The sequence below is a fragment of the Passer montanus genome, unplaced genomic scaffold (genome assembly GCF_014805655.1).
Source record: "Passer montanus isolate IOZ18808 unplaced genomic scaffold, ASM1480565v1 scaffold53, whole genome shotgun sequence".
NCBI classification, from domain to species: Eukaryota; Metazoa; Chordata; class Aves; order Passeriformes; family Passeridae; genus Passer; species Passer montanus.
Window position 1 is genome coordinate 5,921,160 of NW_024370263.1, and position 21,509 is coordinate 5,942,668.

Genomic DNA, 21,509 nt, shown 5'->3' on the forward strand with positions numbered 1-21,509 from the left:
TGGCAGGACATGCCTGGTTCAGCGTGGCCCAGCAGAGTTGAAGGGGGAGGTGATTGTTGTTGGACTTCAGGGAGTATAATCACCAGGGCAGGAAAAGAGTTATTGAAGCTAATGGACAATGTTGGCATGGGAAGAAGTGAATATAAACATACCATAAATAGATTTAGGCTGGAAGTAAGATTTCAGATCATTGTTCACAGTCTGAACCAAAGAGCACACCAGAACAGTGGACAGCTGTGATGAAAAGGGTGGTAGATTTTTTAGAATGAACTTGTATTTTAAATAATAAAATTCAGCGGGATTAGCCACCATCTCCAGATCTGGACCCCATAGATGTTTCCATGTACTTCCATACGTCTGCCACCATTTCCAGCAAGGAAACTTTTCCCCTCTTTCTGGTGTTTCACCTTAAAAGTGAAACCATTCACCATTTTTTAATAACAGTGCTCCTTTAATTATGGATTCAGTTTTATGTGACATTATGCATTGGATCAGAACTAAAAAATAGTCAGTAAATGGACTAAGAATCAGTGGACACAATAAATTCGATTGTATGCAAAAATTAGGGGGTAAAGCTTAAAATGGAGTGTTTTGATTCACTTGAAACCAGTATGATTTTTCAGAAGTGTTGAGCATTGTTTTATATCAGCCTTTCTTTCAGTTCAGGGGGAGAGGTGTGAGGTGGACAAAGAACATTCCTGAAAACCTTTGAATAAGTGCTTCCAGTTTTTACTTGCTTGCTTACTAAGAATTCCTGCCATAGCTATCGCTGGGCCAGCTCCACCCAGAGAAGCAGGAGCAGTGAGGGACTCGTTACAGCAATTAGTGTTTTAACCAGAGTGGTGTCTGAAACAGATCCGAGCACGTAGAAATGGCACAACATCAAACCAGCCTCAGCTTCAGGAGCCTGCCCGGGGCTACCACCAGGAAAGCAACATTCCATGGAGCAGCAGTGGGAAAACTCTGCCAGATTCCCTAAGCCAGGCCATTCCATGGAGACCTACTCAGGGAACTTCCTGTGGGAATACAAATGTATTAGAAAGCACATCCTGATAATTAAAAACAAGCACTTAAGAATTAAAGTAAAAATCGAGTCTATCTGGTGTTAGAAAAAGCTTGGAAAGGATAAAAAAGATAAAGGTAGATAAGAGAGCAAAACAATCCTGTGTAAATTGTTGTGTGATGTATTTACTGGTTGAGATTCTGGGTAAGTTGTATGGTGTAATTTTCTGGTTGAGATTCAAATAAGTTTTCCATCAGTTATTCCAAGTGGTGCAGGAGCAAAAAAGAGATTTAAACTGTCGCATTTCATTCTTGCCAGGCACCAGCTTAAAGGTGTTTGAAATGATCCCACACAGCAGAGCCTGAACTCTGTTTGGTGTCAACAACAATTTTAAATGCCAGTAGTCTACAAGGAGATTTGCATATACAAATATGTGTGTATTGTGAATCCTTTTTGTTGATAAAAAGTCCTGATTATAAAGTTCATAATCTACTGCAAATCAGGCATTTCTTCATAGTTATCAGATGCTAATAATTACTTTTCTCCCAGAAAATAACACAAGTACAAAAGAAAATGAGGATTTAAATCAATTTAAATTTGTTTTTCTCTTTACTGATTTAAATTGTGATTGGAATCAGTGATTTAAATAATTTTGAATAATTCGTGTTCTTTTACACTGTAGGATAGTAGATGCCATGTGGTAGGAGAGAGCTGAAATACATTCAAGAAAAATACCCCAGTTCTGGCTCCTGACAAATCTATTAAGACACAAAACCACATAGTTGATGTTTGGGGGATATTTTTTTAGGGGACTTCCCACAGTAGCTGTACACATACGAAACTAAGGCCTTCCCTGCTAAGTACACTTGGAGGCAGGAAAAAAACCTGATGCACCAGAAGCAAAGGTTTCTTGGGGTACAGTGCACAGGAGTGAAGCTGTTGGAGCTACTGGGAGTTCCTGTCAAGCCTCTGCTTTCCCAGGGCTGTGCTGCCCAGGAAGGCAGCTCCTTGCCTGACCTGTTTATTTTTCTGAGTGCTGTTTCAGTCTCTGACACACATCAGTCCTCCAGACAAATTCGTTTGTGCAGACCCGAGCAGTTCCAGGGTCTGGTGGATGTGGATCCTGCCTAAGGTGCCATTAGGGGCTGGAACAAGATGGTCTTGAAGGTCCCTTCCAACCCACCCCACTCCGTGACTCCAAAAGAGCTTCACTGCCTATTGCCTCAGTATTTTCTAACACCTTTGCCTGGTGACTTGACAGATTATTTCTCACCTCAAGAGGCTGTACTTGAAATATTGTGTCCCTTCAGGGAGTAATTATAAATAGCAAGGACTTGAATGAGCACCTTCTTAATCTTCCATCTTTGACTTAATATTTTCACTTCTTATCAACTCTCAGCCACTTGCTTTGAAATCTGACCAATGCCTTTATGTGATTAATACATCAAACAGGTAAATTAGAGCCATTTTGACTCTGACTAGAAATCTAAATGGATTGGGAAAAAAAATGAACAGACATCTCTGTTTTCCAACTGTTGTGCTCCAGGTATCATGCAAGAAGATTTATGTATTCCTCCCCATTGTCATTCCTCTACCACAGACACAAATATTCAGTAAAATGAATTTTTCCCAACTATGTCTTGACTACCATTTTTCAAGACAGAAGCTTTCTCTTTATTTCATGACAGTATAAGTGCTGGTGAAAGCTACTGTAGTCTTAAGACCGTTTCCTTAGATAGTCTATGTGAAATGAGTTGACAGATCTCAGATTTTATCACCAGGAGCCTGGCTTGCATTTATTGCTGAGCTGGCCAACAGAGGCTAAGGTTTGAACCTGGTTTAAGACTTCCAACATCCTTTTGCTCTCCACCACTTCGACATTAAAACAATCCAAGCTTTGAGTACGTATCTGGAAGTTGATAGTTTTGTTTCTGGATTGAAGCACATTGGCAGAGCAGTGGGAAAGGCGTTTGTCATTCCACAGCACAGGCCGTGCAATTATGGACATTAATCCTGCGTGCACTTTTCAGAACAAAATTGAATTGTATGTTCTGTCCCCAAGAAGATGGCTTCCTCTTAGTTCCACAGCACATTGAAATTAAAGTCTGCTGAGAATATAAATGAGGGCTTGTTTCAACTTCAGGACTTTCCTGCAGGCACCAGTGGACCAGATAGAAGAGGGACAGCAGTGCTCTCCTTTTTGAAAATAACAAATACAACAAAATACATGGGTACATTCCAATAAAAGCTGCGAGTCTTAGCCTGGTGTGGTTTAGTTTTAGTCCTGGATGTTACCCCACAAATCCAAATCAAGTTTGTAGGTGATGACAATGAGCAATGAGCCCTCACAGGCAAACAGCACTTGAGCTTTTCCTTTGCTTACCACGTGTTTGGGTTTGGTCTCTGGATTTTCAGGCTGCTGCCCACACGTTGGACACAGCTGACTCTCCCAGCGTTCTGTGCTGTGTCAGAGCACACTGAGCCTCTTGCAGGAAAGCAGGTTTCCTATTCCGGTTAATCCACTCTTTCACATCTATTTGCATGTTCCTCCACAGCATGGCAGTCACTGCTTATCTTCTTAGGAACCTCCTTCACTGGTTTTTGCATTTACTGACAGAACATGGCTCTTGGAGACACAAACTGAGCTGGGGAAATGCTTTGTGCCATAAGGCTCTGTGGAAGAAGGAAGCATGGCAGGATTTCCCTCATTTCCTAGTGGATAGTCCCAGTCATGTCACGGCTCTTCCTGCAGAGGAGTCTGTCTTGTGTGATAGATGCAGTCCCTGTTTCACCATTCTGCAGTCTTACTCATTACTTTTTTAAGATGTCACAGTGTTTTGGGAGGGTTGTTTGGTTTTAAGGCTTATGAGTGAGGAGTCCCTGGCAGCAGGGTTTGCTGGGCTCTTTTTTGGGTGCTGCTCTCTGCTGCAGTGGCCTCCAGGAGGTGTTTGTACAGCCCTTGCTGCCTTTGGATCCCCTGGAACACTGCTGGACGCTGGTTAGGGAAGTACGAGCAGCAGCATTGCATGGAGGGAGCAGTCAATATTATTTCATCTTGCTTTACTTTATTTGATTTAAAGTTGATCAATCAGACTCTATTGAAAAGATGGTGACAGATACTCAGTGCATCTGATGACAGCTCTTATGTCATAGTTCAGATGAAGTAGATGGGAAGTAGTAAGATTGTGGATATTTAGGCTGTCAGACTGTCACTGCTGGTGTTGAGAATACAACTGAAATATTGGTTAAAACTCTTGAGAAAAGTGTCATGAAATTTGCTCAGGCCCAACAGTTAAGATCATATTTCATGTGAATGGACACTTACACCAAAACAATGAACCTTAGAAAGCTACTAGGTAACTCTTTTATTCTGATACAGGTCAATAATTGTGATTCATAAACATCTCAGTGGGTTTCCTTTTCAAAAATGTATGTGCTGGCCTACAGAAAGCAGCAGCAGCTCACATCACATCTTTTTTTCAAGGACTTGCATATCAACCAACTTGAGATCTAATTGTTTCTGTGTAAATATTTTTTTCTAATACCAGCTAAATATAATACTCTGTAAAGATGCATAAAAAGTTTCAAGGGAAGGTTAAATCAAAAGTGTGTTTGTGCCACATAAAAAAACTTTATTTTGCTTCATTATTGAGCATCATAAACTCTAGTGTGTAATAGGAAAACACAGATCCTGTTCAGCAGCAGCTGCAATCTGTTGGTACAGGAGATGCTCAGGAGTGAGTGAGTACAGCACAGGGGTTGTAGTCGTCCTCCCCCAGCTTGGTTTTAGTACTTAAGGATATTTGCATGAGAATAAAATCTGGTTCTTTGGCACTCATCTGCTCCTGCTGTTTATTCTTCGCTTGAGGTTATTGTCTCAGTTTGTGACAACATAATTGGTTTCTGTGGAGAAGATTATGATATTGATGAGACTTATATATGACTTCAGGTGAGGTGCAATCAAAGCAACAGTTCAAAATAGAAGGTGCTGTCTGTTTTCATGCAGTTTTCACTGTGGCTCATTCAGCAGTGTAATTAAGGATGTTATTTATTACTGAACTGTATCACACTAAGCTGAAGTATGGACACAGTTCTGCCACTGCAGGCAGGACTGGGGTCACTGCTGCTTATTTTGTGTTCTAAACTGTTGTAAACTCCACCAGGCTGGGCGACTAGACACAGGGTTGCTCACTATTTGTTGTAATTTAGTGTTCTCTAGTGCAGACAGGCTGAAAGAATTGAGCTTGGAAAATGGTCTCTTAATAGTTCCTTCTGTGTATTAAATATTCCTTTGAATGGTTAGCTGCTCTTGTACAGGCTAAGTTTTTTTGAGAGCAATTATAATCAGAAACAATTATTTCATTGTGTTGTTTCCCCCTTGCTGATTCCCAATTTGCTATCTTATATCATACCCTATCCCTTTTTTTTTAAACACCATCTCGGCAAAGTTTATCTAGCATTTGGAAATCATTCCAAGATCTTGGCATGTGTGAGCTGTGTGTCCTAACTCGGGCTCTGTAATTAGAGCTCACTTGTCACTCGTGGTGCTGCAAGGCGATGCTGTGGGTTACACTGGGAAGGAACCTGCTGCAGCCAGGAGAGGCCAATGCCAACATCAGGAGTGCTGGAATGCGTTGCAGATTGAGAGGAGTAGGATGATCTCTGTCATGATTTAATTTGCTGTGAGTGACATTTTGCCGTGGTGTGACTGCTGGATTGTCCTTGCGGGATGTCACAGGTTATTTTTTTCTCCCCTCTGGATTACGGAGCCAAAAGGCTGGAGGGACAGACGAGTGTGAGGCAGGTTACAGGGAGCCTTGCAGGGAACTGGGCTAGTGGAGACTTGGTCTGCCCACGGGCAGGTGTGGGACCAGGCATTTTCCTTGTGGATGTCGTCTGTCCTCCTGCTGCAGGCCAGGTGTGTTGTGGCACCACAAACACGGCTGTAGCCATGTCCTTGCTCGTGCTTGAAAACATTGTAGGCCTGTCATGAGATGCATTCCCCCCTTCCTCTCTCCTCCAGAAAACATTGGATTCTGATATTACCTTGTGATTCTGAAAGCCAAGGCCTTAGGCACATGCCTTTCATGCCTCAGCTCTCGTCTGCTCCTGCTCCCGGTTGTGTAGGAGCACAATGGGGGAAGAGAGAAACCTGAGGAGACACAGGAGACGGGCTGAGCACATCCCATCGCCTTCTGGGAGCCCCTTCATGTGTTGTGAGTAACTGCTTTGCTCCCAGCATGGTGGATGAGCAGGATGGGGAGAACACCATCACCTACCCATCATTTCAGTTTGAGTTGGCAAGAGGAGTACAGCACTCAATGGATATTTAATGTACTGAAAATAAAAAGGGGAGTAAATACTCAATTCACGTGGCTTTATCAGCAGTTGCCCGTAAATATGTGTTTAAAGTTTGACTGTGTTTTGTTACTTAAACTCGAGGGACCAGGCTCGGTGTGGATCCTGGTGTCACAGGGGCTGTGTTGCTGCTTGCTCCCATGCCAGCTCTTGCCTGTTGCTGCCTCTTCTGCACTACCCAAAGCGGTTGTGCCATGTGGCAATTCAGACCCGGGAACTGAGCTGAAACTAGTTTGGCAAAAATCCTGATGCGAGGACCATTAGATGTGCTTCTTTATGGCTTCTTGGTTGCTCAGCACATGCAAATATTTAATCTCATGTTTAATTCTGTGTTGTGGGCGTAGGAGCCAGAGGCAAAATCCTAACAACTTGAGTGGAATCGGGATTTCCCCTGAAAGCAGGCCCATAAATCCAATGGGAAATTTAAATCTCCGGCACTCAAATACAGGCCTGTGACCCTTAAGTTCTGGAGGGCAAAGGCAGTGTCCATGTGGAGGTGCTGGCCCTGGGACCTTTGGATCCAGAACAGGTCCCCGGCTGACCGATGTGTTACTTGTCACACTGCTGGGAGGCTATTTCATTGTGAAACCCCAGCAGCGGGGCAGGACGATCAGAGCATGGCTAGAAATGGTTCCTTGGGAGCAAGTCACAGAGGGGGTGCGTGCACAAGGAGCAGCGCGAGGCCAGATGCGAGCGGCTCCACCAGCCGGGTCGCCTCGTCTTATCCCAGCGCTGGTTCTGCCGCTTGCAATCTGGAAGTTTGCTCGGTGCCTTCCTCCTGCCGAGGGATGGAGGGTCCCCGCTGCCGGCCCGCCCCGCGCGGGAGGGGAGCGGGCAGGTAGCGCGGAGCAGGGTGTGTGTGTGCGCGTGTGTGTGTGTGCGCGTGTGTGTGTGTGTGTCTGTGCGCGTCTCCTTTGTCTGAGCAGCCCGAGCAGCGCCGAGCGCCCCGCGGGCGGCCGCGCATCCTCCCCGCCCAGCGCCGCTCGGCACACCCGAGCCTCGGCCCGCCCCCGCCGGCCCTCGGCACATCGCGGGGCTCATTACCGGCGGGGGACTAATTGCCGGCCGGGCGGCCGAGCCCCCCGTCCCCGGCCGCGCCGTGTGCGGGGGGCGGCCGCGGTGCCCCGGCCGCGCGGTGCCCGCTGTCCCCGCAGGCCGGCGGTGTGGAAGCGGCCCGCGATTGGCCGTGCCGGCAGGGCCAGCCCCTTCCTGGCTGCCTGGCATGAATATGCACGGCCCCCCTTCCTCCTCCTCCTCCTCCTGCATGTGTGTGTGTGTGTGCGGGGAGCGGGGCTCCGCCAGCAGCGCCGCTCCAGCCATGTCAGCTCGGCTCCGCCTGGGCCCACCATGAGCCATGGCCATGTCTGCGAGCGCCGACGAGGAGGACTACGAGTCGGAGCCGGAGCCCGAGCCGGGGCCGGGGCCCGAGCTGGGGCCGGAGCAGGTCCGGGGCGGGCGGCGAAGTTTGCAGCGGGAAGGGAGGGGAGGAGGCCGGGCCGGGCAGCGCCGCGCCGGCCGCGGGGACGGGAACAATGTGGGGTCGGGAGCGGCCCCGGGGCAGCGGCGCCCNCGCGGAGCCTCCGCGGGGCCGGCCCGGGGCGCTCGGCCTCGCCCGCCGCGGGCGCCCCGGGCACCGCGAGTTCGGCACCTCCCAGGGCCCCGAACGCGCCGCCAGCGGGTGGCTGTTGCCTCTCGGGGGCTGCCCTGTCCGCGGCAGAATTGTTATTTTTTTTCCTATTAAGATTCCTCAAATAGCTGAGAGGGCTGCGGGACTTGGGGGAGAGTCTGATGCTGAGCCTGGCTACCTTGTCTTCGTTTGATTTATAGCCAAAGCCTCCTTTCCATTCCCAGTGACGAGGGATGTAGAAGAAAGAGAAGGATGTGTGCCGGAATGAAAAGAGAACTTTTATTAATACTTGCAGGGTTTATTCTCTGAAGGCTTTTTTTTTTTTTTTTTTTCCTGTGGGGGAAGGAGAATAAACTTCTTGAATTTATGAAGTAATCTGTGAAAAATAATCCAGAACATATGTTCTAGATTGCGTATTTTACTCTCTAAGAACTGCCTAAGCAATTAAAAATGCACCAGGAATAGTATTAAACATGTGTATGTAATTTAAACATAAACTTGATAGTTTTGTTCTTAACTCGAGGTGTTTCGCTCTTAAAAATAGCCTGATATTTTCTTTTTAGAGACTGGTTTCTACGTAGTCCAGGTGTTGAGACTATCTTCCAAAACCCATCTTGTTTTGAACAACTTTACCTTGTTTTGGTTCAGAAACGTGCATGGAAAACGGGGTGGAAGAGGAGTTTGGGGTGGTGGTGTGCCTGGGGTGCTCCCCAGGGATGGCACATCTGCTGCAGAAACCTTGGGGGACACAACGTGCTGCGCTGGCCTGCTGCAGTGTCAGTCCAAGAACCTAAGCTCAGGTTTACATGAGTAACTTTATTAAGCCTTTGCCTAATTCTGAGGTTTGTGTGAATGTGCAGGCCTGTGCTGCTTTTGAGTTCACTGCTGTGCTCCTAGACATAGAAGTTAAAATGTCCCAGTCCTCTTCTTTTCTTAAATTTTTTCTCCTGCCAGGCCTTTTCCATTTGTGTCTGTGTCTTGGTGCAATCACTGCACACTTTTTAAAGAGAGCTAATGGTTGGGAGGGCAGATTGGTCTCAGCTGTATTGTACCAGCTGTGAAATTGTTGCTTGGAGGTGCTGGTTCTTGCTGGATGAATCTGGAAAGTTGGTTATGTTCTGGGATTCTTCAACTCTTCTAAAACCTGAGGCTTTCATAGCATTTTTGTATCTTAGAACTTTAAAACAAAAATTAGTGCAAGACAGGGGAAATTTTTCTTTTGGAGTTTCTTAAGAAACTTGGTCTGGTCCTAAACTATAACGCAGTGACCTATGTACCAAAGACCTGTGGAATGTTTTCCTTTCTGTTCAGAGCTGTTCCAGTGGTAAAACACCTCATGTAGTTGCAGCTGTATTTTCATACAGGCCTGCTTTAATGTCTGCTTACCCTATTTTTCTACACAGTTCATGTCAAATCAATATTATGTTGCTTTTTCTTCTGTGATAGCCCTTGTATGTAACAGGTGCTTCACCTCTAAAGGTGCAGTTGAACAGCACAGTTTCAATGCTCGGGTAGAAACCACAGGTTTTGTCACTTTTTCTGCTGACTTTCATTCCTCTTTCCCTGGTCTGTGTCTAAACTAAGAAGGCAAAAAGGCTGTGGTGTTTTTTATCACAGAGCACACAGGATTTACTGCACTTTTGGTAGTTGCCAGCAGTGCTGGGGGCTTGGAAGCGTGTGGGTGCTGGGGCTGTGTCCTGTGTCGTGGGCAGCACCTGCCCAGCCACCAGGTTGCTGTGTTGCTCCTGAAGTGAAGAATTTTGATTTCTGGCTGTGTGTAAACAGAGGAGACTGCACCTGGTTGGGGCAGGGGGATTTGTCCCAAAGCAGCAGTAAAAAAAGCTGTGTTGTGCCCTGAGTCCGAAATTTACTGGGGTCTTTGTTTCAAGAGCTCCTACTTTTGATGAAGCTTATCTCCCAAAGCATATTTTTGCCAATATATCTTATTCCACCCTCCAGGCCTAACTTCTGCCTCCTCACCACCAGAGGAAAATAAACAGGGGCACTGACATTGGCACTGATGTGCCAGTTTATCACACCCTAAACAACATTGCTATGTTGGCAGAAAAGCTGCTGGAGTGTCATTAACACCCAGATGAACCTGCAAAGTATAAACTTTTATTTTCTTTCTATTTTCTTGTGGGAAATGAGCCTGATTCAGTAGTGGAGTTCTGTGTGGTCACCTGGAAGGGTTGCTAGGAACTACTTTGGTTGTGGTAGAAGAGGATTTTGTAGCTATGAAGCGGAGGAGATGGTGGCAGTAAACATCTGGAGAGGATTGATGCTGATTTGGGATAGCTGGGATTGAAAAAGTTCCAGTGCCTTCCCTTTCCCCTCGATGCTCCTGTTTAATGAGGGACCTTGGACTTGAAGGACACCTCCACCCCAGCAGGAGTGTGTTCTGAAGGAGGGTGATGTAACTGCAAACACTCAACGTGAGAGGAAAACAGCTCTCCTGGAGTTTGCATGTGCAGATTTTTGGGTAGATAGCCTTTAGTCAGACATGGTCTGTGGTGTTGGCTTGTGCTCTTCAGTTAATACAACTTTTAAGGATGTTACTGGCACCAGTGGGATTTTTTTTCTCTCTTAATCTAGCTTCTTCCTTGGCCCCACTGCATTCCTGCAGTTACATCATCCTGTCCTTCCTTCTTCCTCTGAGTTCTTCCTTTGAGAAGGGTTTCTGTTAATTGCTAAACACATGTAAGGGTTTAATACAGAGAACTGTTGACTTGATTGTGATTATTCACAGGCTCCTCAGGGAAGTGGTGGAATCTATGGAAGAGTTAAAAATGTGTGGATGTGGCACTTGGGGACGTGGTTTGGTGGTGAACATGGCAGTGCTGTGTTCATGGTTGGACTCAAGGATCTTTGAGGTCTTTCCAGTTAACAGTTCTGTGATTGTGCAGTGCCTGACAGTGTGAGTGTAAAGGCAGACCCTGCCAGGCAGCCAAGGCCAGTAGCCATATTTTGGGGTAAATGCCGGGTTACCTGGTCTGCACCACTGCTGGGAATTGTCAGTTTAGGTTTCTAGAGGGAACACCAGAGCTCCCTGCATCAGGAGGCTGGGAGAGGAGTGTGGCAGTGGAGCAGGAGGGGACAGTGCTGCTCACTGCCCTGGGCAGCATGCAGTAGTCTTGTCCTCCAGAACTTGCACCCTGTTTGGATGGAAAAATGCACCTGTGGTGCACTGGGAAAGGACAGAGACCTAACAGACCAGAAGCCTTTGCTGTGCCACCCTGTGGTGTCTCCAGTGCCCAGTGCTGCCCATGACCCAGCCCCTTTAGGGTGGTATTTTAGGTGACAGCAGTTATGAACTGTGGGTTAATGCATGGAGCTTCTGTAAAAAAATGTTTTCTCCCTAATGTTTATTTATCAGACCTTCTAAAGAAGCCAGTGGTAGTTAGATTTGGCTATCCTAATTCTGTTAAAACAATTGCATTGGAATGCAGTGCCACATAAAGCTCAGGACTGGCACCTGGCAAGTCCTGGATTCTCATCTTTGGATGCTGTTCTGGTCGTGTAGATGTGGTCAAACTACAGTAAATGAGAATAATCAGAATTTGTCTGTGTGTTACAGAAGGAAATCACCGTTTCCTTGCAAATGCAGGGGGTATATTTGTGTGGCACAGCACCTTGGAGCACTGAACACTGCACACAAAAGTTCTTGTCTGGGGGAGATGTACACAGTGGATACTCTGTGAGCTGTTCACACTGTACTTGGTTGAAGTGAAGTGCTTCAGGGTCTTGCTGACCTGCCCCCTGAGAAGCCCTTCAGAACACCCCACATGTCTCTGGGTTTTTGTTGGAGATGTTGAGTCTGAAATAATGGTTTGGTGCTGCTGGCAGCAGTTTAAAGCAGGTCACTGAAGCTGAGTGATGGAATAAGAGCTGTGCCCAGGTAAAGGCCACTTGTCGAAGAGCTTGTTTCTGGGCTGCAGACTTAGTCAGCCTTGCTTTGAGAACCAGGACCTCCCTCCTTCTGGACTTGGTCACGGGGTCAGCTGATCTTCCTCTCTAGGGTGGAGGAGTTTGTGTGTGAAGTTGCCTGGTGACATCTCTGGCAGATCCCAGTTGGTGTTGGGACAGCAGCTGGGGAACATCAGCACCTATTTAATGATGCATTTAATGGCTGATAGCTCTTGCAGTGTTTTCTCCAAAGCTTGGTGTTCATGGTATTTTTTGTTTGTCCGAGTTGTTGAGTTGTTCTTTGTAATTGTGAAGGTTTGTAATTTGCTGCTGTAAACATCAGGATCATGTTCCTGTTGCAGTAAGAGTTGTGCTCAGGGCAGAGGCCATTCCTTAGTGCCTCTGGTCCTCCTGACCCTGGTTGGTGGTTTAGTGACATCTGGGCAGGGCTGGGACACGTGGAAGTGCTGAGGTACCTGTAAGTAGGCAGTGGAAACTGCCAGCAGCCACATGTTTGTCCACAACCAGGATAAATTCATGTTCTGAGCAAAGGCTTCCAGGTAGCTCATTTCCTGGGGCTGGTTTAGAATTGTGAGTGTTGCACCTGAGCGTATTCCCAGACCTGCACAGCCCTGGTGAGAGACTCTTTTACTGGTGACACCCCCCACCTTGTCCCCTAATTGCTGTCCAACAGGAGTGTGTTGAATTTGGTGGGGTCTGTAGGAGGCCAACACTTCAGAAAATCACTGCATTTCCTGTTGGAGGGGTGGGCATGTTTAAGCACTGTGGTGTGGGAGGACGAGCCCAACTTCATGACTTGTAAATGGTTTTGTAATGCATAGGATAGTTCATGTGATGGCCCATGATCACCCCCAGTGCCCAGGTGCTGTGTCTGCTTTGGGAACAGGAGCAAGTTACCTTTGTGTGTCACAGCACTAATATGGAGAGCAATAAAAAAAAAACCCACAAAAGGAAAAGAACCCAAAACAAAAAAACCCCAAACAAAATGAACAACAGAGCACGGTGTCCTGTGCAAGCCCACCAGCTTTCTAGGTTTTAGTGCAATAGAGATGTGGATTTAAGATATGAATCCTAATACATTTCAGCAGCTGCTTGCTCTACCTTTGTTGAGAGCTTGGCAGAGTGGCTCTCACCACTCCAGCATCCCCCTGCCTCTCTTCTGAAGACTTGCTGTGGCCATAGAAGTTAGGAGCACAGTTCTTGTGGAGATGTTGGAGAACACAGTTGCTGGTGATGGTATTCCGGGCAGGCTCTGTCTGAGCTCCCTGGCTTGTTGTAAGGTTTAAGGGGAAAAAAAATCATCAAGTTTGGTACCATCTTTGTTTCCTTGACAGTTCTCAGAGACAGCGTGGGGGGCTTCAGAGTCATCAGGTCCAGGCTGTGCTTGAGGGCTGCATCTCCTTGGGAAAGGAGATGGTGGAGTCCCCTCCAGAGGAGTGAGATTGTGTCACCCCAGTGGGTGTGACCCAGTCCTGAGCCTCAGGCCGTGGAGCTGCTGTTTGCTGGCCACCCAGGCTAAGGAGTGCTGCCATCCCCCACCATGTGCTCGTTATTTGCAAGACAAATCCATGGAGTTGTGCTGGGAGGATGGCAAGTGGCAGTACAGAGATGGGGACAGGAACTTGGAAGGAGATTTTACCCAGTCTCATTACCAGGCCTGGTATGTTGTAAAACTGCAGTCTGAGCTGGAAATCCTGCAGCATCTCCTCACTAACATCGACCTGGAATTTATCTGGCTGGCTGCCATGTGCTAAATAAACCCCAAGCCATGTTGGAGGCTCCTTCTACCCCCTTGAATCCCGGGCCAGATTTTCTTCTGTGGAGGTTTTTAAGCGACCACTTTTGGAGCCCCTTGAAACTAGATACGAATGGGAATTCCTGCAAGGCCTCTCCAGCCTCGCTGGCTGCGACATCCTGGAGTGAAAACGTGGCTTGGATTGAGGATTGGTTGGTTGGTAAATTAGTACAAACCCAGCTAGTACAATTTGCTAATGAGCAGTGAAGAGGTTTGGGTAGGCAAGAAATGTTCCATACAGTGAGGTTCAGGTCTGCACCTCTGCTGTGTTCTGGTGGTGTCTGGAAGAAAATCTGAGTTGTGTGGTATGGTCTGACTTCAGGCTTGTTCTTGTACTTTCACCTTCCTGCTTTTGTGGGTTTTTTAGGATTCTCAAATTCTGTGTCCAAGCGATGCCTTTTATCACTTGTCTTTGCAGTGTCCTGGCACTTAAACTGTTGTCCCCAGAATTAGGACTTGGCTCGTGTCACTGGCAGAAGCAGGAGTTGTCTTTCAGCTGGAAAAGTACAGAGTTTGATTTTTCCTTGAAAGCATTTAAAAACAGCATTCTCACGGTATCATAGCTGTTGTTTGCCTCAAACTTAATCATGATGCTTCCCAGTAGGAAGGAGTCAGGTGCTCACACAGAATCTTCCATGTGCTGTTGTCCAAGGGGAGCTGCCAAGGTTGTTGTGCATGTTTTGGTTTAACTTGTTCCTGCTGCTATCCAGCCTTTGGTTCGTGTCTCGCCTCCCTTCCTAGCTGAAGGAGACTCTAATAGAATGGAGGAGTGATTCATGCTGAGGAAGAAAATTATCTCTTATCTAGGTTGCCTCTAAGCCAGTCCTGCCAGAGCCGACTTTATCCTTGAGAGGCTGGAAAGTTGGTCTAGAAGGTAAATATTTATTCTTTGGAGTGTCTGACATTGATCTGAAATCCAGGCGGCTGCTGCGGTTGCGATGGGAAGGAAGCTGCGCTCGTCCGCGTTCACACCGCGCCACAGCTGCACACGGAGCAAAATCTGTTCTGGAGGAGTGGAATTAAAAACTTAGCAGAAATCTCTGCGACCTCATGGACTGAGTAGTGTTTTCTCCCACCTCACGTAGTCAGTCTGTAGGAGAGAAAACTTAAGGGGTCTAGCTGCTGACTTCTTTGCTGTTCCAGCACTGAGATTCCCGGGATGGAGGCTGTTAAAATATCAGCACTTCTCTGCAGCTTAGAGAAAGTCACTGGAGCTTTGCTAAGTCAGCTGGGAGGAAGATCAAACCTACTGCAGTGTGGCTTCTCTTCAGGGTTGTACAGCAGGACACCTGGGGAAGCTTTTGTACAACCAAGTGCAATGTTTGCACATCTTTTCATTTAAAAACTCTGGTGGAATTTCTGCATGGCTCCTTACAGCCAAGCTGCCCCTGCCTTGGTGATTGCCCAGAATTCAACAGGAACAGAAAGTGAAACTGGGTGGTCTGTTGGTCATATGCTGAGATGTGCATAAAATGGAAGAGTTGTATAAATGCTAAACCAAATGAACTTTGCAGTCCTGTTATTATCATCTTTATGGAGAAAGCTGTCAGGGGTCAGTATGAGCCAAGCCAATTCTTGCATAATTAGCTCCATACAATTACATGGTATTTAGTGATGTCTGGCTTGAGCTGCAAGTTCTTGTGTATAACAGGGAGTTTCTGATGAGAACACGAAATTTGGATGTCCAGAGTGAATATGTTGCAGTTAACCTAATCATTTCAAATCTTTTCACGCTCCTTTAGTTTCTGTCTTAAAGGTCATTGAAATCTAGACCTGGGATGCCCTTTTTAGCCTTTGCACATCATCAGTTGGTGTTCTATTTTTGAGCACTTGCTGGTGTTGGATAGGAGGGGAGCTACCTTGGAAGGGTTTTGTAGCATTTGTGTTTTATTTCCTACTTTATTGCTTGGCAGTAGTTCATACTCTCCTGATTTTTTAGGGATATGACTGGGAGCTTGAGCCATTGGCTGAGTGTTTCTCTGCTGTACCTAACCACCAAATCTCTTTTGCTGCTCCTTGGACTCAGCAGAGGAAATCCTTCTGGCTTAACCTGAGCACGAATCTAAGCTCTCTCTAGATAGCCAGAGCTCAGCACTGGCACAGATCATCTGTTGACCTAAGCCAAGAACCTCACTTGGGATCTTGTGTTGAGCTGTGCCTGAATGTCTTTTCTCTGCCCTCATGTTGAAACGGGCTTGCTCTGCCTTTGGGATCTCTCATTTGTATCCTGGCTTCTGTGTCATTTTACAGCCCGTCCTTTCTTGGAAAAGCGATGGATCTCCTTCATGCCTAAGAGTGGCCCAGGAATGGCCGTACGTTCCTGCTGGGGTTACCTGTGTGTGCATAACTCACCAACAGCAGTCAGTGTTGCCTGGAGCTCAGCAGAGGGCTGGCAGCTGACCCTGTGTGTGTGTGTCTCTTCCAGAACAGGGCAGTCGGGCGGCCCAAGGGGAAGCTGGGCGCTGCCTCGGCGGTGAAGCTCGCGGCCAACCGGAGCACGGCGGGCGCGCGGCGGCGCAGGACGCGATGCCGCAAGTGCGAGGCGTGCCTGCGGACGGAGTGCGGCGAGTGCCACTTCTGCAAGGACATGAAGAAGTTCGGGGGGCCCGGCAGGATGAAGCAGTCCTGCATCATGAGGCAGTGCATAGCTGTAAGTGTGCCTGGGCCTGCAGAGTCCTTTCCTCCTGCTGTGTCTCCTGGGGGAGCGGGTGTGGGGCTGGGTGCTCCGCTCTGAGTGGGCTCTAAAGGGCACCAGACAAAAGTGGGTCATCCCTGCCCTCCCTCTGTTCTTTCCCAGTGCTTCTCATCCTCCCCAAATCCTAAACCAGAATGCTACTAAAACTTAACAGGACAGCTTTCCTTTTAGCAGTATAGAAGTGGAGATTGTCAGTACATCAAAAATTAGCACTCAAATCACCCTCAGACTCTGGGATGTGGAGGAAAAGGGGAAGAGTAGGAAGTTCTGATTCTAAGGATGAAGAGGTGTGTTTGGTTTGGATGTTGGAATTTCCTGAGAAAAGCTGCCCTGCAATCATCTATGCCATGTTATCCACACAAATTGGGATGAGAGGAATCCTTGACTGACAGCCCCCCCAAGATTTTGGTGTTGATGACCCCAGCCCCAGGCTCCCAGAGACCTGAATTTCAATTTGTTTGCTGTTACTTAGGCATGGAGCAGAGGGTCTGATCTGGATGAGGCAGAGAGCCATCAGTCCAGGGTCTTGTCCTCCTCAGGGACTGGAAATGGCTGTCAGGGAAAGAACATCAGAACAGGGCAAGCAGGCAGTCAGTTTGCTGGGCTCCTGTGATACATTACTTAGGAGCTTCTTGAGTCACAAGCAATAGCTTTCTGTTTAACAAATATTGACAGATTAATCTTCCATTAAGTTGTTCAAGCAGCTTTTGAATCTGTAGCTGCCATGCTGACTTGTGGAGCTTCTTCTCAGGTCTCATGTCTGCAGTGACTCTGTTCAAGGCTAAAAATCAGCTTTAGTTTTTATTTTAATTCTTTAGAAAGTCTTGTTTATGCTGCTGTTATGGGTTTGGTTTTCTTTTGTTGTTGTTTTTTTAAGGAAAGGAATGTTGTTTATTCATAACTGAAATATCACCCTATCTATACTGATTTCTCTCATTACAGTTCCCTTCACTTAGTATTTGGGGTGTTTTCTTTTAATTTTTAGGAGATGACCAAAGTGGAAGGATTAAATGACTTCACCTAACAGTGATAAAAAACTGATAAGCACTTAAGGTTTCCAGTAGTTGCTCCTGGTAGCTCACTCCATGTTCTGTGCCAGGCTCTGTTCTGTTCCTGACACAGAGGATTGGGTTCAGCACTGCTGGATCTTTCAGTAAAGTACACAGAATATCCACCTTTCTGCAGAGTGCTTTTGCAGCTCAAGTGTCTTTTCTTTGAACACTTGATTTCCTGGAGTGTGGCATGAATTGAACAGCATGGATGAAGAATTTATTATTCTCCAGGGGCAAGAAATAGTGAAATCATGCTGCCTTTTTAGTGGAAGGATTAAATTAGGGCTGCAGTGTGCTTTCTCATCCTCACTGATGAAGGAAACTTTCATACTAAGCTGCTTCACTCCCAGTAACACAGGCTGAGCCTTTTGGAGATGATCTGGCTTCTCTTCTAGCTGAGTGTAGTCATCCTCTGTCTTCCAGTGAAGGTTTATTTATCTTCTTGGTGCCTGGAGTTTTACTTTCAGTTAGGACAGAGGTAGCCAGGCATCTCTGATTACTTGTCCCACCCTCACATGCACTGACAGTGACTTCTCTGCACTTTCTAGGCTGGTGCAGATATCAGGGACATTATTACAAATTCTTAAAGCAGCAAAGGCCCAGAAAATTAAGGAATTGAAGTGTTGTACCTTTCAAGGTGCTTTACATTTCTGTAAGCAATCCTGTTGGCTTTGCTCTTGTTCTCTAACAATTCAGCAGTAACAATATTGTGGTACCTACCCAGCAGCTTCCAGCCAAAAATACCCTGCAAGATGCTGAAGCTGTATGGAAGTAATGATCCCTACAGTTCTGGGACTGTGCTTGCCTTGGTTAATAACACTGACAATATTAACTAGACAGACTTTCATTAAGCTCAGAAGCCTTCAGAGAGCCCGTGGTACTGCTGTGCAGAGAGCAGGAACCTCCTCTGCATCACCAGTTCCATCAGGAAGGGAAGCAGGAGTGCCTGGGACTGCTGCATGGAGTGGGGCTGGGGGGACACGTTGTGACAGCCCAGCTGCTGTTGCAGCCCATCTGTGGGACAGAGGCAGGGGTGGCACAGAGGAGATTGCCTGGACACCCTTGCTCCCAGCCAGAAAAATTGTACTGCTGTCTGCAAAATGCTCTGTGCTCTAATGGCTCACTGCAGCTGGGCTTCCCCCTGCCTGAAACTTGCTGAAGGATGCACTGTTGATGCTGAAATTTGGGTTGGTGTGCAGGTATTGTCTTAGGGATTGATTCACTCCATCCACAAGAGATCCTTGCTGGGAAAAGCCCCATCTCTGCTTCTGGCTGTGCAGTAGTTAAGGACTGGCAGCCTAATCGATTGCACTTCCCTTTGTGGGCAGCTCAGGATCTTCCTTTTCTGAGTGAGGGTTATACCTTATTGCTGCAGACCAGAATTTTGTTAATCATTAGCAAAAAGGTGTCTTTTTAATTAGAGTGGCATTCAGTGCTTTGACATGGGTGACAGGTATGTGAGATGCTGCAGTTCCCTTTCTGCCTCAAAGAAAGAAAAAAAAATCTGGATCTCACTTGTGACACTTGCAGGAGAGAATCCTCTTTCTAAGTGAGCAGAGCTTTTTGCAGTGCTCAGGTTGGGAGCAGGGCCCTGGATAATGGACTGCCAGTCAGGAAAAGGGCTGTTCTTGGTTCTGTTGTGGGCTTGCTGTGAGACCTGGATCAGGTCCCATAACATCTGTCTGCCCTGCCTGTAAAATACGGGAGCTGCCAAATTGCTGCTCGGGTTGTGAAACCTAATGGATGTGAATAGTGATGTTCTGGGGTGATTCTTTCCCCTCCCATTGTACACTGGTGGAGTGACTTGCATGCCAATGTCTGTGTCAGCTCACAGATTGAAGGAACCCACCAAAAATGCATTTTCATCCATCCCAGTAATGCTCCCTGAGCCTGTGTTGCTACAGGGAGGGCCCGTTGTGAAACATGTCCTGTGGAGCTTGATCTGGGACCCAGCCCTAATTTGTTACAATTTTTTTTTTGCCTTTATGTCAGTTTGCACAATAATTTATCTCCTCTTTGAAATGAGGACACTGTAAATGCACACTGAGCTCTTGTGTTTCCATGTCTGCCATATCTTGATCAGTTCTTTCTGATACGTGAACAGCCGGTGCTGCCTCATACTGCTGTGTGTCTGGTGTGTGGAGAAGCTGGGAAAGAGGACACTGTGGAAGAGGAGGAGAGCAAGTTTAATCTCATGCTAATGGAATGCTCCATTTGTAATGAAATCATACACCCAGGATGCCTTAAGGTGAGTACAAGGATGTGATACATGTTGGAAACAAAAGCTGAATTAGTTATCAGCTTAATGTAAAAGTGGTGCACAGAAATTGGGAAGCTTTTAGGTTTTCATCTTTGGACAGATGATTAAGTGAGTTGGTGTGAGGAGCAGGGTGAGATCTGTGGCACACACAGCCCTGACCAGCAGGCAGAGTCCTTGATGTAACAGCATTCCCTGGGAGCAGGGACCCTGGCCTGGGACGTGCCCTGAGTGTGTGAAGATCTTGCTGATTTGTTGATTTCTTTTTGCCCCTTGTTTAATGAAGTGAGGTGTTTCAGTTGGGATGGGGAAGGCAGAGCAATCTGCCTGTACTTCAGGGTGAGATATTCCCAAATCCATGTCAGGAGCTTCTTCCCGAGTCCCACAAAGTACAGATGAGCAATTGGCTGCTCGTGTAGGTCCGGGCACAGATGTGCCTTAGGGTGGCAGCTGGCTCTGAAGATGTTAGGAGCAACTGTTGGAGCAGGAGTGCAGCTCTGGAGAGCAGCCTGAGCAGTGTCAGGCTGCAGGAGTGCTCACCCTTGGCTGACTTGAGTCCTGTGAGCAGCTGTATTCTTTGCTGCTAACAAAAGTGTCATTTTGGGCATATCTTCCTGCATTAGCATTTAGAAGCTGCCTTTCTCCAGAGCTGGTTTCTTTCAGCTGATCAGCCATTTCCTGTTGCTGATTTGTTTATGGTTAAAGTGATTTGCCAAAGCAAATGTGTTCTGACACACCGTGCCCCGTTTGGGCCCTTCTGGGCTGTCTGGGAGGAGAGGTGTGTGTGTTCTGTGCAGGCCTGGGGTGAAGCTCTGCTGCCCTTTCATTTCTCCTGAGCTGTACGTGGTGCTGCTCCAAGCTCTGTGCTGTCATTTATTAGAGCAGAGTGTGGGGAGCTGGCAAACCAGAGCTGAGCCTTCTCCCTGATTCATGGAGCTGGTGCTCAGTTCCTGCCACAGATGGGCTCTGAAAAGGAGCTTTGCTTGTTTGGCTCTGCTTAAAACAAAACTTTGGGGGCTGATGAAGCAGAGGAAGGAGCTGCTCATTTCAGAGGTACCTTAATTTTGGCTGCTTTGCTGTTCCAGCCCTTGCTGGAGGTGCCCTGTGCTCCCCCATCTCTGCCTTTGCAGTGTCAGTGGCACTCAGGGCTGAGTTCAGAGGACAGTTATTGTCTGGTGGCAGCTCAGGTATGACTTCCTCTCCCCATACTGCATTTGGGACTAGCACAGGATGTGGGTCAGATCTGTGAAGTCAGGCAAGTGCTGTTTGTTGTCCTACACATGCGTGGTGTTCTGAGTGTTCTTTTGGTAACTAGGAACAGCGTTGCTTTGGGTGTTCCTGACAATTAAGCTCTGGGAGATTTACTGTGTGCCTTGTGTGCCTTTTATTTTGATTTCTCAGTGCTTCTGCTGAGCTGAAATGGTGGGTAGCTGGTGCTCTTTATTTCCTGAGGCAAAAGAGCACTGGTAGAATTTCAGAATCATCTTGGAAGGTGAGATGAGACTGCTCAGGAGAACAGCAAAAGGAAAATGGAGCCTCTTCCTTGGATCTTTCCTTGCTATTTTTTCCCAGGTTCCATGATTTCCTGCAAGACAGAAATCTCTAGCCATGTTTACATGTTGCTGGAGCCCTCGAGCCCTGAGGATGGAGCCCATAAATAGCCTTTGATGCAGCCCCAGGGCAGCTGCCTTCCTGTCCCACTTGAGAAATAGCAGCATGTGAACTGCTGGTCATCTCCAGCTAAATGTCTGGCAGATGTACTACTGGGGGAGACTGGAGTAAACTGGATCAGTGC

The 21,509-nt window shown here is 47.1% G+C and overlaps 1 protein-coding gene across 6 annotated transcripts in view; it reads left to right on the top strand.

The window, feature by feature from the left end:
* Positions 1 to 21,509, top strand: part of KDM2B (lysine demethylase 2B) — a 105,347-nt gene that overhangs the window by 72,521 nt on the left and 11,317 nt on the right. For all 6 annotated transcript variants that reach the window (XM_039724386.1, XM_039724387.1, XM_039724388.1 and 3 more), the window contains 2 exons: positions 16,136 to 16,360; positions 19,562 to 19,705. In XM_039724386.1, the coding sequence (XP_039580320.1) occupies positions 16,136 to 16,360; positions 19,562 to 19,705 (369 nt within the window). The remainder of the gene's footprint in view (positions 1 to 16,135; positions 16,361 to 19,561; positions 19,706 to 21,509) is intronic.